Source organism: Grampus griseus (genome assembly GCF_964374135.1).
Source record: "Grampus griseus genome assembly, chromosome: 1".
Taxonomy (NCBI): domain Eukaryota; kingdom Metazoa; phylum Chordata; class Mammalia; order Artiodactyla; family Delphinidae; genus Grampus; species Grampus griseus.
In genome coordinates this window covers 103,544,830-103,561,421 of record NC_139017.1, presented here as the reverse complement: position 1 = coordinate 103,561,421, position 16,592 = coordinate 103,544,830, and the positions used below count along the sequence as shown (strand labels likewise).

The following is a 16,592-nucleotide window of genomic DNA, read 5'->3' as shown; positions in this document are numbered from 1 at the left end:
AAAATATATGAAGAAAAACTGACAAATGAAAAAAGACAGTTCTACAATAATAGGTGCTGGATACATCTATACCCCAGTTTCCTAATTATGGATAGAAAAATCCAACAGAAGATCAATAAAGAAATAAATGGCTTCAACAACAATATAAGTCAGCTAGACCTGACAGATATATACAAAACATTCCACTCAAAAAGAGTAGAATACATATCTTCTCAAGTGTACATGAAACACTTTCTAAGACAGACCATATGTTAGTCCATAAAATAAGTCATGTATTAAAAAGAGAGAGCTCATACAAAGTATCTTTTTCGACTACATGGAGTAAAACTGGAAATTAGTAATAGAAGGAAACCTAAAAAATGCACAACATGTGGAAATAAAAAACACCTTCTTAAACAAGCAATGGACCAGAGAAGATCTCATGAGGGAATAAGAAAATACTTTGAGATAAATGAAAATGAAAACACAATGTATTGAAACTTATGGGATGCAGTAAAAGCAGTATTCAGGGGAAAATTTATAACTATAAAAGCCTACATTAAAAAAGATACATGTCATACCAATAACCTAACTTTACACATCAAAGAACAACAACAATAACAAAACTAAACTGCAAACTAGCAAAATGATAGAAATAATAATGATTAGAGTGAAAATAAACAAAATAGAGATCTGAAAAATAACAGAATCAGTGAAACCAAAAATTGGTTCTTTGATCAATAAAACGGAAAAAGCTTTAGCTAGACTGACCAAGAAAAAAAAAAAAAAGAAAACTCAAGTTACTAAAATTAGAAATGCGAGAGGGACACTACTACCAACCTTATGGAAGTAAGAGGGGTATAAGAGTATACTACAATCAATTGTATACTAACAAGTTAATAACCTAGGTGAGATGGACAAATTCCTAGAAACACATGAACTACCAAAAATAACTCAAGAAGAAACAGAAAATCTGAAAAGACCTATAATAAGTAAAGAGATCGATTCAGTAATCAAAAATCTCCCTAAAAGAAAAAGCCCAAGACCAGATGGTTTCACTAGTGAACAGTTCCAGTCATTTCAAGAGGAATTAATAATCAATCCTTCTCAAATTCTACCAAAAATAGAAGAGGAAACACTTTCCAACAACTCTATAAGGCCAGCATTAAACTGATTTCAAAGACATCATGAGAAAAGAAAACTAGTGACCAAGATTCCCTATTAATATGGATGCAAAGATCCTAAACAAAATACTGGCAAAATAAATCTATAACCTACTAAAATGATTATGTATCATGACCATTTGAGATTTATCCCAGAATTCAATGGTAGTTTAATATAAGAAAATCAACCAATGTAACATACCACATTAACAGATTGAAAAACAAAAACCAATAGAGCATCTCAATAAAAGCACAAAAAGCATCTGACAAAATTATACACGCTTTCATAACAAAAACACTGAATAAAGTATGAATATAAGGGAAGTTCCTCAACCTGATAAAGACTATCTATGAAAAACCCACAGCCAACATCACACTTTATAGTGAAAGACTGAAAACTTTCCCACTAAGATCAGGAACAAGACAAGGAAGTCTGTTCTTCCCACTTCTATTCAACATTGTATAACAGGTTGTAGTTAGGGCAAACATGAAAGAAAAAGGAATAAATGGCATCCAGATCGGAAAGAAATAAACTATCTCTACTTGCAGCCTACATGATCTCATATAAAGAAAACCCTAAATAATACACACACACACACACAAAACCTATTAGAGCTAATAAACAAGTTCAGAAAAAACTGCAATATACAACATGAATATAGAAAAATCAGCTGCAATGAAAAATCTGAAAATGAAATTTTTAAATTCCATTTACAATAGCTTCAAAAAGAATAAAATACTTGAGAAAAATTTAAATAAAGAAGCAAATTAATACACAAAAAACTAAAAAACATAGTTAAAGGAAATTAAAGAAGACATAAATAAATGAAAACACATCCTGTATCCTGTGTTCATGGTCTGGAAGACTTTATATTGTTAAGATGGCAATACTACCACCTAAAAGCCATCTACAGATTCAGTGCAATCCTCATCAATATACCAACAGTGTTTTTGTCAGAAATAGAAATGCTGATCCTGGGGCTTCCCTGGTGGCGCAGTGGTTGAGAGTCTGCCTGCCGATGTGGGGGACACGGTTCGTGCCCCGGTCCGAGAAGATCCCACATGCCGCGGAGCGGCTGGGCCTGTGAGCCATGGCCGCTGAGCTTGCGCGTCCGCAGCCTGTGCTCCGCAAAGGGAGAGGCCACAACAATGAGAGGCCTGCATACTGCAAAAAAAAAAAAAAAAAAAAGAAATGCTGATCCTAAAGTTCATATGAATTTGCAAGGGATCCCAAATAGCCAGTACAACAATCTTAAAAAAGAAGAACAAAGAGGACTCAATCTCCGAAATCAAATCTTACTACATAGCTACAGTAATAAATGTGGTACTGACATAAGGATATACCAATGGAATAGAATTGAAAGTACAGAAATAAATCCATTCATCAATAGCCAACTGATTTTCAATAAGGGCACTAAGACCACTGAATGGGAAAAGTCTTGTCTCTTCAACAAATGATGCTGGGATAACTGGATATCCACATCCAAAGGAATAAAGTTGGACTCCTACCTCATACCATATGCAAAAATTAATTCAAAATAGATCAAAGACCTAAATATAAGAGCTAAAATTATAAAACTCTTAGAAGAAAGCATAGGAATAAGTCTTCGTGACCTTGGATTTCACAATGGATTCCTAGATATGACAAAAGCAACAAAAAACAAAACAATAAATTGGACTTCATCAAAATTGAAAACTTTTGTGCATCAAAGCACATTAAGAAATGAAAAGACACTTTACAGAGTGGGAGAAAATATTTGCAAATTATTTTTCTGATAAGGGTCTAGTCTCCAGAATATAAAAAGAATCCCTACAACTCAACAACAAAAAGATGAACAATCCAATTTTTTAAATGGGCAAAGGACTTAAATAGACATTTCTCCAAAGACAATCTATAAACGGTCAAGAAGCACATGAAAAGATGATCAACCTCATTAGTCATTTAAGAAATGCAAACCAAAACCACCATAAGACACCACTTCATACCCACTAGGATGCCTATAACCCAAAAATTGAAAAATAATAAGTGTTAGCAAGGATACAGAGTAATAGGAATCTTTGTACATTCTTCGTGGGAATATAAAATGGTGCAGTCACCATGGAAAAGTGTGGCGGTTCCTCAAGAAGTTAAAACACAGAATTATCACATGACCCATTAATTCCACTTCTACGTATATATAGAAAAGAATTAAAAACAGATATTCAAACAAAGGTACACAAATGTGCACAGCAGCACTATTTACAATAGCCTAAAAGTGTAAGCAACCCAAATGCCCATCCACAGACCAGACGAATGGATAAAGAAATTAGCATAGTCATACAATAGAATGTTTCTCAGGCATAAACAGGAATAAAGTACTCATCTGCTACGAAATGGATGAGCCTAAAAAACATTATGTGAAATAAACATGACACAAAAGGTTACATACTGTATGATCTTATTTACATGAAATATATAGAATAGGGAAAATCACAGAGATAGAAAGCAGATTCATGGTTGCCAGGGGCTGGGAGGAGGGAGGAATGAATAGTGACTGCTTAATGGGTACAGGATCTCCTCCTTGGGAGTGTCGAAGTATCTTGGAACTAGTTAGAGGTCATGGTTGCACAATATTGCAAATTCACTAAAAGGTCACTGAATTTTATACTTTAAAATTAATAATGTATTTTAGGTGAATTTTCCCTCAAAGGAAAAAAAGCAATTGCATTTCTATATCCTAACAATGAACATACAGAATCTGAAATTAAAATCACAACACCACTAACAATCAATCCAAATAAAATAAAACACTCAGGTACAAACTTAACAAAACATGTAAAATATCTGTATGTTGAAATTACAAATGCTGATGAAAAAAATCAACCTAAATAAATGGAAGATAGATTGAAGACTCAATATAGTAAAGATTTCAATTTCATTCTTCCCAAATCAATCTATAGGTTTAATGCAAATCCTATCAAATCCCAGGAAAGATTTTGGTAGATACATGTACACTTATTTTAAACTTTATATGAAAAGATACAGGCCTTAGAATAGCTAAAACAATCTGTAAGAATAAAGTGGGATGAATCATTCTACCCTAAATTAAGGCCTACTATACAGCTACAGTAGTCAAAACAGCATGCTATTGGATAGACATATAGATCAAAGGAACAGAACTGAGAACCCAGAAACAGATCCACACCAGTATGCCCAACTGATTTTCGACAAAGATCCAAAAACAGGTCAACAGAGGAAAGGTAGCCTTTGCAACAAAATGGTCCTAGAGCAATTAGATGCTCATAGGCAAAGAAAAAAAAAACCTTGAATTAAGTCTTACAACTTGTAAAAAATTAATTTAGAATGGATCACTATGAACTTGGATGTAAAATGCAAGTCTATAAAACTTTTAGAAAACAAAACAAAACAAAAAACGTCTTCGGGATCTAGGGTAAAGAGTTCTTAGACTTGACACCAAATGCACAATTCAAAAAGAAAAAATTGATGGGCCTCTCAAAATTTAAAACTTCTACTCTGCAAAGGACCATGTTAAGAAGATAACACAAGCCACAGAACAGGAGAAAGCATTTACAAGCCCTGTATCTGACAAAGGACTAGTGGGTAGAGTATATAACTCTCAAGACTCAATATAAAAAAAACAAAAAAACCCAATAAGAAAATGGGTGAAAGACATGAACGGATATTTTGCCTAAGAGAATATAAAAATGCAAATGAGCACAGGAAAAGATGTTGAGCATCATTAGGGAAATGCAAATTAAAAGCACACTGAGGGCTTCCCTGGTGGTGCAGTGGTTGAGAGTCCTCCTGCTGATGCAGGGGACACAGGTTCGTGCCCCAGTCCAGAAAGATCCCACATGCCGCGGAGTGGCTGGGCCCGTGAGCCATGGCCGCTGAGCCTGAGCGCCCGGAGCCTGTGCTCCGCAACAGGAGAGGCCACAACAGTGAGAAGCTCGCGTACCGTAAAAATAAATAAATAAATAAAATAAATTTAAAAATAAATTAAAAAAAAAAAAGCACACTGAGATATCACTACGCACCTTTCAAAATGGCTAAAAAAAAAAAAGTGACATCTACCACCTAATGTTGGCAAAGATGTGGAGAAACTGGATCATTTATACACTGCTGGAAAACAATTTGGCCATTTCTGATAAAACTAAACATGCAACTAGCATGCAACCCAGCAATTGCACTCTTGGGCATTTATTCTACAGAAATGAAAACTGATGTTTACATACAAACCTATACACAAATGTTCATATTAGCTTTATTCATAATATCCCCAAACTGGAATTGACCCAGACGTCCTTCAATAGGTGAATAAACTGTGGTACACTGACACTGTGGAATACTACTCAGAATAAAAAGGAATGAACGAATCGATGTACACAGTAGCTTGTATGAATCTTGAGGGAATTGTGCCGATTGAAAAAGGCCAATACCAAAAGATTATATACTGTATGATTCCATTTGTACAACATTCTTGGGATGACAAAATTATAAAAATGGCAAACAGATTACTAGTTACAAGGGATTAGGGGACCAGGGGAAGGGAAGCAAGTTGGCTATAAAAGGCATTCCTCGGGGTTCTTGTGAGAGAAGTGTTCCATAACTTGACTATATCAAAGTCAGTATCCTGGGTATGATATTGTATTGCGGTTTTTGCAAGATGTTACCATTAGGTAAAGGGTACAGGGATCTCTGTATTATTTCTTTTAACTGCATGTGAAACTACAGTTACATCAAAATTAAATTGCCCTCTTCAAAAATGCCAAGATCATTAAAGAGAAATAAAAGATGATATAAAGGACATTACTGAAACAACTGGTAAAGTTTTAACATGAGCTATGGATTAGATAGGACAATAATACTGCACCAATGGTACACTTCCTGACAGAGTCCTTATTTTTAGGAAATAGATACTGAAGTATTCACAGATAAGTGGACATGATGTCTGCAAATTCGTCTCAAATAGTTCAGGAGAAAAATGACAACAAATAAATACGTGTATAGATACAGATATAGAAAACACAAATAAAGCAAATGTCGCAAAATGTTAACTGGTGAATCTGGGTATGAGTACAGAGGAGCACTTTATACTATCTAGTAACTTTTCTAAGTGTGAAAGTGTATCAACATTAATGTTTTTTAAATTATCAATGAAAAAAAAATAAAATAAAATTACCAATGAGAGTAGTTGGGCAACAGTACTGTATCATTGCTCCAAAATAATACCTTCTCCTGAGGGTGAAGGAGAAATGAGTGAGAGTCTAAATGAGATAAGACTACATATTTGATTACACCTTTTTATGCATGGTTTCTTTTCTTCATAGCAAAATTATTCCACAGTTCTTATGAGAGGCAGTATAAAAAGCCTTTAAGAGCACAAACTCTGAAGCTAGACTACCTGATTCAATTCTCAGCCCTTCCACTGCTAAGTCAATTAACTCATTGTATCCCAGTTTCTTTACCTGAAAACTGAGGATTGAGTTGATATTTTATAAAGTACTTGTAACACTGCCTGGCATATAGTAAGCACTATACAATGTTAAATAAAAGAAATCTGGGCTTATCATGGTTTTGGTTTTAATCAATCAGATTTTAAAAATCTGCTTGTTTGTCAACTGTGGAGACAGTAAACACTCTATAAACTTTTGTTTATGAAATAAATCTAAGGTTATCATAGTTTAAGTTTTAATCAGTCAAAAAATATAGGAGTCTATCACCTGCCAAGGGTACTGTAGGAGATGTTATTATTTAGTATCTTATTTATTATCTTGTCATGCTTTTAACTCATTGAATCAATAGGTTATTCAGTTTACAATCATCACAGATACACAGAGAAAGTAACTTCCTAGGGACTTTGTCCTCAAGACAGAGCCAAGATTTAAGTTGAACTTTCTTGGATGAGTTAAATTTCAAGGGTACAGATGAACTGAGGATGAGAGTGGTGATATGAGTAACTGTGAAAATGTCAGGATTTTCCAAGAACAATGATAATCAATTAGGCTACAGCAAAATGTTTATTTAAAAAAATAGTAGGAGATGAAACATTAAAATTGACTGGAACATGAATTTGAAAGCTCTTGAATGTAAGATCTAAAAATTAAAATTTGGGGCTTCCCTGGTGGTGCAGTGGTTGAGAGTCCGCCTGCCGATGCAGGGGACGCGGGTTCGTGCCCCGGTCCGGGAAGATCCCACATGCCGCAGAGTGGCTGGGCCCATAAGCCATGGCCGCTAAGCCTGCGCATCCGGAGCCTGTGCGCCACAACACGAGAGGCCACAGCAGTTAGGGGCCCGCGTACCGCCAAAAAAGATAAATGAATAAAAATTAACATTTATCCTTAAGGAGTTGTTAAATGGCTTTTTTTTTTTGAGCAAATAATGTAATTAGGGTAACTTCCTAAAAAACTGAATCAAATGATCTTACAGAAATAAAATGAAGTGAGCAAAGACATAGCATTCTCAGATGAATACAACAGAGAGGATAAACAAAACAGCAATGGGAATGGAAAGGAAAGATACACATTACACTGACAAGGTAAAAGCAAAAAGACCTAGTAACTGACCGAATCTTTAAGACAGAAAGTAAGCAATGTAAATATTCAGAGGGATTTTGGTCTCAATGACAAGAGAATGGGGCGCTAGCAAGAACAGGTTTTGAGAGTAAAGGTGACTAATTCAGTTTAAATATGGTGATGTTAGAATACACAAATGAAAATATCCAAACTGATTGTGATTTTAGTAGAAGACATGTTTCAATAATGTCACTAAAAATATTTCTGATTAGGGCTTCCCTGGTGGCGCAGTGGTTAAGAATCCACCTGCCAATGGAAGGGACATGGGTTCAAGCCCTGGTCCGGGAAGATCCCACATGCCATGGAGCAACTAAAGCCCGTATGCCACAGTAACTGAGCCTGCACTCTAGAACCCGCAAGCCACAACTACTGAGCCTGGGCGTCACAACTACTGAAGCCTAAGCGCCTAGAGCCCGTGCTCCACAACAAGAGAAGCCACCGCAGTGAGAAGTCCGCGTACTGCAATGAAGAGTGGCCCCCGCTCGCCACAACTAGAGAAAGCCCGTGCACGGCAACGAAGACCCAACACAGCCAAAAATAAATAAATAAAATAAATAAATTTAGTAAAAAAAATATTTCTGATTAGAAAGTGAAATATGTTTGTTGGAATGGAAGGAAGGCAGTATAAATATGAATGGTTACAGGGTAATTTAAGGGGGGAAATATTACTCAAGTAAAAGAATAATCTTTTAAGTTGGAAGAACTAACTTGTCTGCCACGCCTGTCATTTGACTAAAAATAAAATTTGATTAGATATTAAACGTCATATGTAAACATTGACTGATTATTCAAGAAATGCTTATTGAGTTTCTCTGTGCCAAGAACAGCTCTAGATGGTGATATACAAGGGTGAACAAAGTAGGCGAAGTCCTACTGTCACATACACCTTTTTTCCTAATGATTTGCTGAATCACAATTAACCTAAAGACTTCATGACCAGGACCTTCCCTGGTGGTCCACTGGTAAAGAATCCGCCTACCAATGCAGGGAACACGGGTTTGATCCCTGGTGGGGGAACTAAGATCCCACATGCCGCGGGGCAACTAAGCCCGCACACCACAACTACTGAGCCCGCGTGCCTCAATGAGAGAGCCTGCGTGCCACAAACTACAGAGCCCACGCACTCTGGAGCCCGCGCACCACAACTAGAGAGAGAAAACCTACATACGACAACTAGAGAGAAGCCAGCGCGCCACAACAAAGAGCCCATGTGCACTGCAATGACAGATCCCGCATGCCTCAACAAAGCTGCTGCGTGCCACAACTAAGACCAGACGCAGCCAAAAGAAAGAAAATAAATAAATAAATATTCAAAAAAAAAAAAAGACTTCATGACCATTTTAACCTAAACTTTGTTACACAGGCAGGAAAATATCTAAATTATCAAGTATCAGAGTTCATATTTAGCTAATATGTATTAGACACTATTAATGGAAATCCAAGATTTAACACATTTAATATATCCTTAGGCTATTCAAGTATCTTTGGTAAGACTATTGCCATCGATAGTATGATTAATTGTTCATTAACGGTATTAAATCTTGTTTAATTAAGAGTAAGCAGAGACTAGAATCTAATAAAAACAGCAGCTCATAAATTTATACGGAGCAACTCATTTTCAACAATCTTTAGGTCAACTGAATAGCTCATATATAAAGATGCTTTGTAATATCTTGCAGAGAGAGACAAAACAAAAAATAAATTTGTGAGATATTATGAAGATTTAATGCTCATGACTCTCAGATCTCTTTAAGTTACAGGTCTCCTGCATCTAACTGCCACCTGACATTTCCACTCAGATGTCTTGAGCTACTTCAAGCTCAATATAGCTAAAATTTAGCTCTTGTTCTCTATAAACCTGCTTCTTCTCCACCGTTCCTATCTGTGAATATCGCACGACTGCCAGGCCAGAAACATGGATATCATCCTCAACTCCTTCCTTACTCTCCTACCACCAATTCCTTTACACTTCATCACCAAAGCTGATCTATTTTCTTGTCTAAATCTCTCTCAAATCCAACTACAGCTTTTCCAGTACAACCACTCTAAAGTCAGGCCAGCAGCCTCCCCCTACAAATGGGTCAACCTGATTCCAATCTAGCTTCTCCACTAACTTGTTCTCCATTTTAATTCTCCACATTTCTAAAACCCTGATCTGATCACATCACGTCCTCACACTTAAACTCCTTGAATGGCGTCTCATTACTCTGTTAATCCAACTTCCTTAAAGTGACTTATAAGACCCTCAATAAAAGAGCTCAAGCCTTACTCTGTCTTATCTCTTGACACTAGCCACTCCTCTCAGCCTTACTGCACGTAGAACACTACACTCAAGACATACCATATTTCTTTCAGTTCCACCAATCTTCCCTTTCTCTTACCTCTCATCCTTTCCACGTGCCACTTCCTCTACTAACAACAGTCTTTCCCCAACTTTTTATCTTGACAAATCACCAAAAGTTCCTCCAAGTTTTAGTTTAAGTGTCACTTCTTCTGGGAGGCCTTTCCATATTTCCATTTAGTCATTCAATAAATCTTTATCATTTAATAAACATACTGTCCTAAGTGCTTATATATCAATAAATAAAACAGACATGGTCTTTGTAATCCAGGACACAGACTATCACAACATTAATCACATTTGATTGTAATTACATATTGAGTCATCTTTCCTCCTCAGACTAGTAACTAGTATCAAGTATGAGCCAAAACCAATTTAACTATAGCAACCAGTGCATAAAACACTGAATGAATCAACAAAACATTAAACAGATATTTACCATCGCGTGACAGGCCCACAGTCCTCAGCCTAGCTAGAAGACTCTAAAAGGTTTCAAATGTCTGCTTTAATGGTCATCTCAAAAGAACAGTAGATCAGAGGTCAGAAGACAGGTTCTAATTCCATCTTTGCAACTATCTACCTGACCTCAAGCCAGTTGTTTTTCTTTTCTTATTATGAACCTCATACCCTTAAATGTAATATTATAATATTTAAATTAATGATCAGTATGGAGGCTTTTACAGTATAATTTATTTCTTGGTGGGTTCAAAATCAGACTTGGTAAAAAAAAGTTTGAAAAAGCCAAACAAGGAAGTAGTTCAAGCAATGAATTCCTAGGCTGTAGTAAATTGTAAACTTGAGTACACTTAAGAAAATATCAGTAACTCTGACAATATGGACATCCAGTTAAATGAAACTGTTTTACAAAATAATTTCTGGAAACTAAAATAAGAGCTTCAGTTTATACCCTCTCTGTCCATATTTTCCCAAGGTCATCCTACAATCAAAATTCTATTCTTTCCTTCAGGGTACAATTCAAATATCACCTCTTCTATAAAGCCTTTCTCATTATCTTCCTTTAAAATTCCCTCCTTAGTCCCACTATACTCCCCTATACATACCAGTCAGTATTCTGTTCATGACATAATTAATTATACAGAACTGAGATTCTAATTACCAATGCATACTTAACATATAGCATAGTGCCTAGAACGTTAGGTTTCAATAAAGGCTTACTGAATGCCTTGTTTTATTTAGCACCTTTACTTACAGTTTAGACCTACTATAGAAGACTAAACTACAGCAATTCCAAAATTGTTTGGTCTGACAGGACAGTTTTATGGTTTACTGTTTACATATTTGAATGACGTTTGCCACATTTTTTTTTTTACTGCTGAAGGCAGCAAAAAAATGATGACAAACAAGGAAAGTTTTCAAATGCTTGAGTTCCAACAGACAACAGATTTTGGCAGCATGCTATTAATGTAGACTTAATTTACCTAATACTTAGTAATGGCTTTTATTTTCTTTCTACAGACTATGCTAACATTAGTTTGTAGCAAACTATAAAGAAATTCATCATAAGAAAATAGTTATCCTGAATAAATAGCTTTATGAAGGAAACGAAGACAAACAATCTGGTTATTCAATATTAAGTAACTGAAGGCAGTACATAAAACATGAAGGTATGTTAATTGATGGATTTAACAATAAAAAAAAATCGTTTGCAGATTGTATGTTCTCAATGGATTAAGCTATGATGAAGGTGATATTTCAAGCCTTTGAGAATCTCACAAAGAAATGCACAGTCAAATAAATACCACTTTTCAATGATCAGACTAGCAAAGATTAAAACACTGGTTAATATTTAGCAGGGTCTGGGAAAACAAATATTCTCAAAAACTGCTAATAGAATATTAAGTGGTACAATCTCATTTGCAGTATATATATCAGAAATTAAAGTGTACACATCCATTGACCCAGTAATCCATTGCTACAAGTTATCCTATAGACATTCTCACACAATCACAATGATATAGTTAAGAATATTTACTGCAGCACTGCTCTAGCAGCAAAAAAACCCCTGAGATTTACCCAAGTGTTTATTAAGAAGGAAACAGTTATATTACAGGTAATGCATATATGAAAAAAATGTCCAAGACATATCGGAAAACAGTGACAAAACAAGGCAGAATACATACCAGCCATTTTGGACAACTTATGGGGAGTACAGGGCTGAGCGAGAGGAGAGTTTTACTTCTTATTTTAAATATTTCTGTACTGTCTGCTTATACATATAAGCATATGTGGCTTTTATATAAAAAGATAAAACTTTGAAAATACAAAATGTTACTCGGCAATATATTTGGAAAAGGCTGAATGTACATTGTGCAATCTTATCTAGAATTAGAAACAAACAATTTCATTAATTAAAAAGTTTTCTTTTTCACAGTACAAGAAAGGGAAGCACATCTACAGTACTACTAAAGAATGGAAGCATGGAAAGGTTAATTTGGAAATTAATGAAATTAAACTAATATAAGACATTCATAAAGAACTTTAAATCCCTGGATTCAGGAATTCTGCAAAATAAAAAAGCTTAGCAGCATCTGACTGTGTTAAATATTGAAGTACAAAATGAAGAGGAAGTGTCTGAAACCGAGGTATACCTGTCAGCCTCTGAGAAGAAAAACTAATCTAAAATCTCTTAGAGACACATAAGTCAAGCAATCTCAAGGGTAAACTTCTCTCAATACTCAAATTTTATCAACAAGAGAACTAAACACACTCTACATCCAGGATGAGATAAAAGAAATAACCAAGGTTCTACATTTGATAAGAATCTGTGTCTAAGAAAAATCCTTGCAGGGAGACAGAAGGAACAGCATGAGATGGGGTCAATGCCCAACTCTGTGTTCAAGCTTTATGGTAGAAGCTGCAGAGAGGGAAAGCAACAAATTGATCCCAGTAGGGAAGAACCTCTCCTTGCTTTGGACTTGCTAGAAGGCAATAAAGCTTCAGGCATAAAAACCACCCAGGTGACTACGATAGCCAACCCAACTAGCCCAATTCCAAACCTCAAAGAAGAAAACTAGCGCAAAATGCTTTAAAATTTTTTTAAAGTTTCATTTCTTAAGAAAGCATATTGTTTATATAAATTACAGATCTATAATGATAAAACATAATCTTTAAAAATACTTCTCAGCAAACAGCAAGCTTCCTAAGCTATAGGAATCAAAAATGTTACCATTCCAGACCATGATTCAATTTTTTCCTCCACTCCAACAGTTTTTTACCCCCAGGAAAATGAGGAAAAGTTTTCTTCACTTCTTAAAGATGTGACCAGTCTTCTTAATCTTCTACTTGTATTAGTCTAACACATCTTTTAAAATCTTTAAATGAAAGAAATAACTAGTAGGAACTCACAAAGAGAATACTTCTAGTAGCAAATACTCCAATTTCCATAGCATGGATTAATGCCTTTATTTGGAAAGAGTAATCAAAATCAACAACACTCAATCTTCCTTAAGGTCTGGACAAAGAACATTATTAGCCATTTTATTCCAACTGGACTGAAAGAAGACTAGGAGGATATTTTATTTCCCTTTCCAAAATGCCTATAATGTTACTTTTGGATTGCCTTCATTGGCTCCTTCCTATAGTCCAACAGCAACTGAAGTGCCAATGCTCTCATCCCATTCCAGCCAGTACTCTGAACCCCTAGTGTTAGAGAGAGAATTCTGTTGGCTGTTCTATGTTTAACAAATCACTAAGTATACACAGTACTCTGGCACTGTGCTACTAAGATAAATAAGACATGGATGGTATCTACCTTCAAAGAGCTCACAGTCTAGGAAGGAAAACAGACTACTGCAGTATGGCCAGGTCTGGCTCAAAGGACAAGATGATGCTTGAGATGGACTATTTCAGGAGATTAGCTGACAACCGGGAGAAAATATATTAGCAGTTGGGGAGGCAAGGGGGTAGGAACGAGTGACAACATATACACAGAACTAAAACTAACACTATGAACATCATATTTGGTTTATTCAGATAATTCTAGGCATTCTGGAATAGCTGCAGTGAGATCATTATATACCACGTTATGAGTTTACATTTTATTGTGCAGGTGATGGGGGACAATGAAGGAGACAAGTAAAGCAGTGTAGGAAACGAAGGAAAGCAGTGTAGAAAGTTGGCAAGTGAGGTCAGAGTCATGGAGAATACAATAAACAAAATTATAGAGAAAATACATAAAAATTTGTATTATGTTCATACAATGGAATATTACTCAGCAATAAAAAATAATAAACTACTGGTACTCATAACAACATGGAGGAAACTCAGAAACATTATGTTGAATGAAAAAAGCCAGATACAAAAGAGTACATATTATATAACTCTATGTACATAAAGTTCAAGAACAGGTAAAACTAAGCTATGCTGACAGAATTCAGAAAGATGCTTACCTTGGGGGAAAGGCTATTGGATTGGAAAGGAAAGGGCACGAGGAACTTTCTGGGACAATGACAGTGTTCTACATCTTAAATTACATTGGTGGTTATACATGTGAACATATACATAAAAACTCATTCAGCTCTATACTTTAAATTTTGTACATTTTACCATACATAACTTAATAAAAATGTAAATTATACCTTAACCAAAAAAGAAAAGTGATATATAATTGTGCTGGAATAAAATCAGAATAAGTTAAACCAGTGTCACCCCATGAGCAATATCTAACTTGTAAGACATCAGAACAAACCTTCTAATAGACACCATACTCAACTAGCAAACAAAAATCACTAGAAGACTTTAAGTACAAAAATCTAGCTTCTTCTCCCCTTCAGAAAGATATACAGGCAAGTGTTCCTTATAATAAATGCTGTGAAAATAAAGTTTCTAAAGAAAAAGAAATAGCTCACTATTAACCAAAAAAAAAATTTTCTAGACAGCAGTACCTGCCTTATAGGAGGTACCATAAAGATTAATAAGGCGTGAGAAGCACTTAATACAACAAGTATTCTCCACACTACCACTGCTATTATTACTACATAATACCAATAAAATGGAAACTTTCCTTCAGATTATGCCTAAACCACTAATTGAGAATACACTATTTAACTGCACATTATTCAACTACAGCACTTCTCTTTTTTTTTTTAACCATTGAGATCAGCAAGTTCTTGACAGCTGAAACATCTAGTTAGATTTAGAAAGACCCAACTTAACTGCAATGTAATCAAAGTATTCTTTTTTAATCTGTTTATATCCTGAAGCCATGTTCACTTACCAACAGATAGTAAATGCACCTTTTTAACATTTCAAAAACTTATATTATTAAAAAAGCAATCTTTCACATATCAGACCAAAAGTATATGATCACAATTCAATTTTCTGAAGTCAACAGTCTTAAAAAATGAAAATAAATCAGAATGCTAAATTAGAAAAGTCATTCAGTAGAGATACAAAAAATATTAAAACAATCATTTATAACTCTGAACATTATATTAACATAAAGAAGTCATAATTTGGCAAACTGTAGAAGTGCTTTCTTTGTTAATGGAAATAAGAAAGTAAAACTTACAAAAGCAAAGACTACTCAAGTACTATAACCCACTAAGAAGGGAACACTGAAGTAACCTAGCAAATCTCTTACTGAACTGGTTTCCGAGTGGCTAAACCAAACATCAACTTGATTTCTGAACATGTTTAATAGTCACTGGAAACTGCATACTTTTAGTTTCACAATTTGACAGCTGTATTTTCATTTCCATCAAATCAACTGGACCAAGTGCATCAAAAAGTTGGTTCTTTGTATTTCAAAATTTAATTTAAAAACTCATTGATTTTGGATTTGGAGGCACACTTTTTAAACATAAATTTTTTGTATTATTCCTACTTTGATATGTAATATTTAACAAAGTTGTCTTCTACTTACCTTGATTTTGTCTTATTAACATCTCGTTGCAAGAACAATCTCATTCGAAATTAAATCAAACCTGAAAGAATACATGTAAAGGCAATCATTTAGTTTTTTTCCTTCGGGTATGAATAAATACATCTATGATACACTATTCTTTTAAATTAAAAACTATAAATTGAGTTATTACAGTAATCTTCAGGAAACTATTGCTAAGTACCATTTTTTGAGGAACAATCATCTATTCAAATGAGAAACAAACTTTTTAGTTCTCTTGTTTTCATTAATATTAATAGTATGGCAATAGCATAATTAAAATTATTACTTGTTAATAAAACACACACTTCTATCTATATCAATGTTTATCTAATATTATTACATACATACCAAAAAATACACCAAAAAGTTGAAGAAAAAAAAAAAAACATGAGATGGCATAAAATTGTATGTTAATAGCCATAATAATGGCTAACACTGATTAAATACTTACTAAATGCCAGGAAAGATTATTCTAGAGAATAGTGTATATTGATACTCTCCTGCTTCCTCAATTTAGCCTTCAATCTAGTATAAGGTGACCTCCACCCCAACACTCCACTGAAAATTTACTTGTCAAAAATCTACCCACCCCTAATTTTATCACACTTCACAAATGATGAAACTCAAT

The 16,592-nt window shown here is 34.7% G+C and overlaps 1 protein-coding gene across 9 annotated transcripts in view; it reads right to left on the bottom strand.

The window, feature by feature from the left end:
- The window catches only part of ZNF644 (zinc finger protein 644), a 115,048-nt gene that overhangs the window by 63,180 nt on the left and 35,276 nt on the right, over nt 1-16,592 (bottom strand). For 8 of the 9 annotated variants that reach the window (XM_082669464.1, XM_082669470.1, XM_082669471.1 and 5 more), the window contains one exon: nt 15,944-16,004. The exons of the other annotated variant lie outside the window; for it this stretch is intronic. In XM_082669464.1, the coding sequence (XP_082525590.1) occupies nt 15,944-15,987 (44 nt within the window). In that variant the 5' untranslated portion in view covers nt 15,988-16,004. The remainder of the gene's footprint in view (nt 1-15,943; nt 16,005-16,592) is intronic. 9 annotated transcript variants of the gene reach the window in all.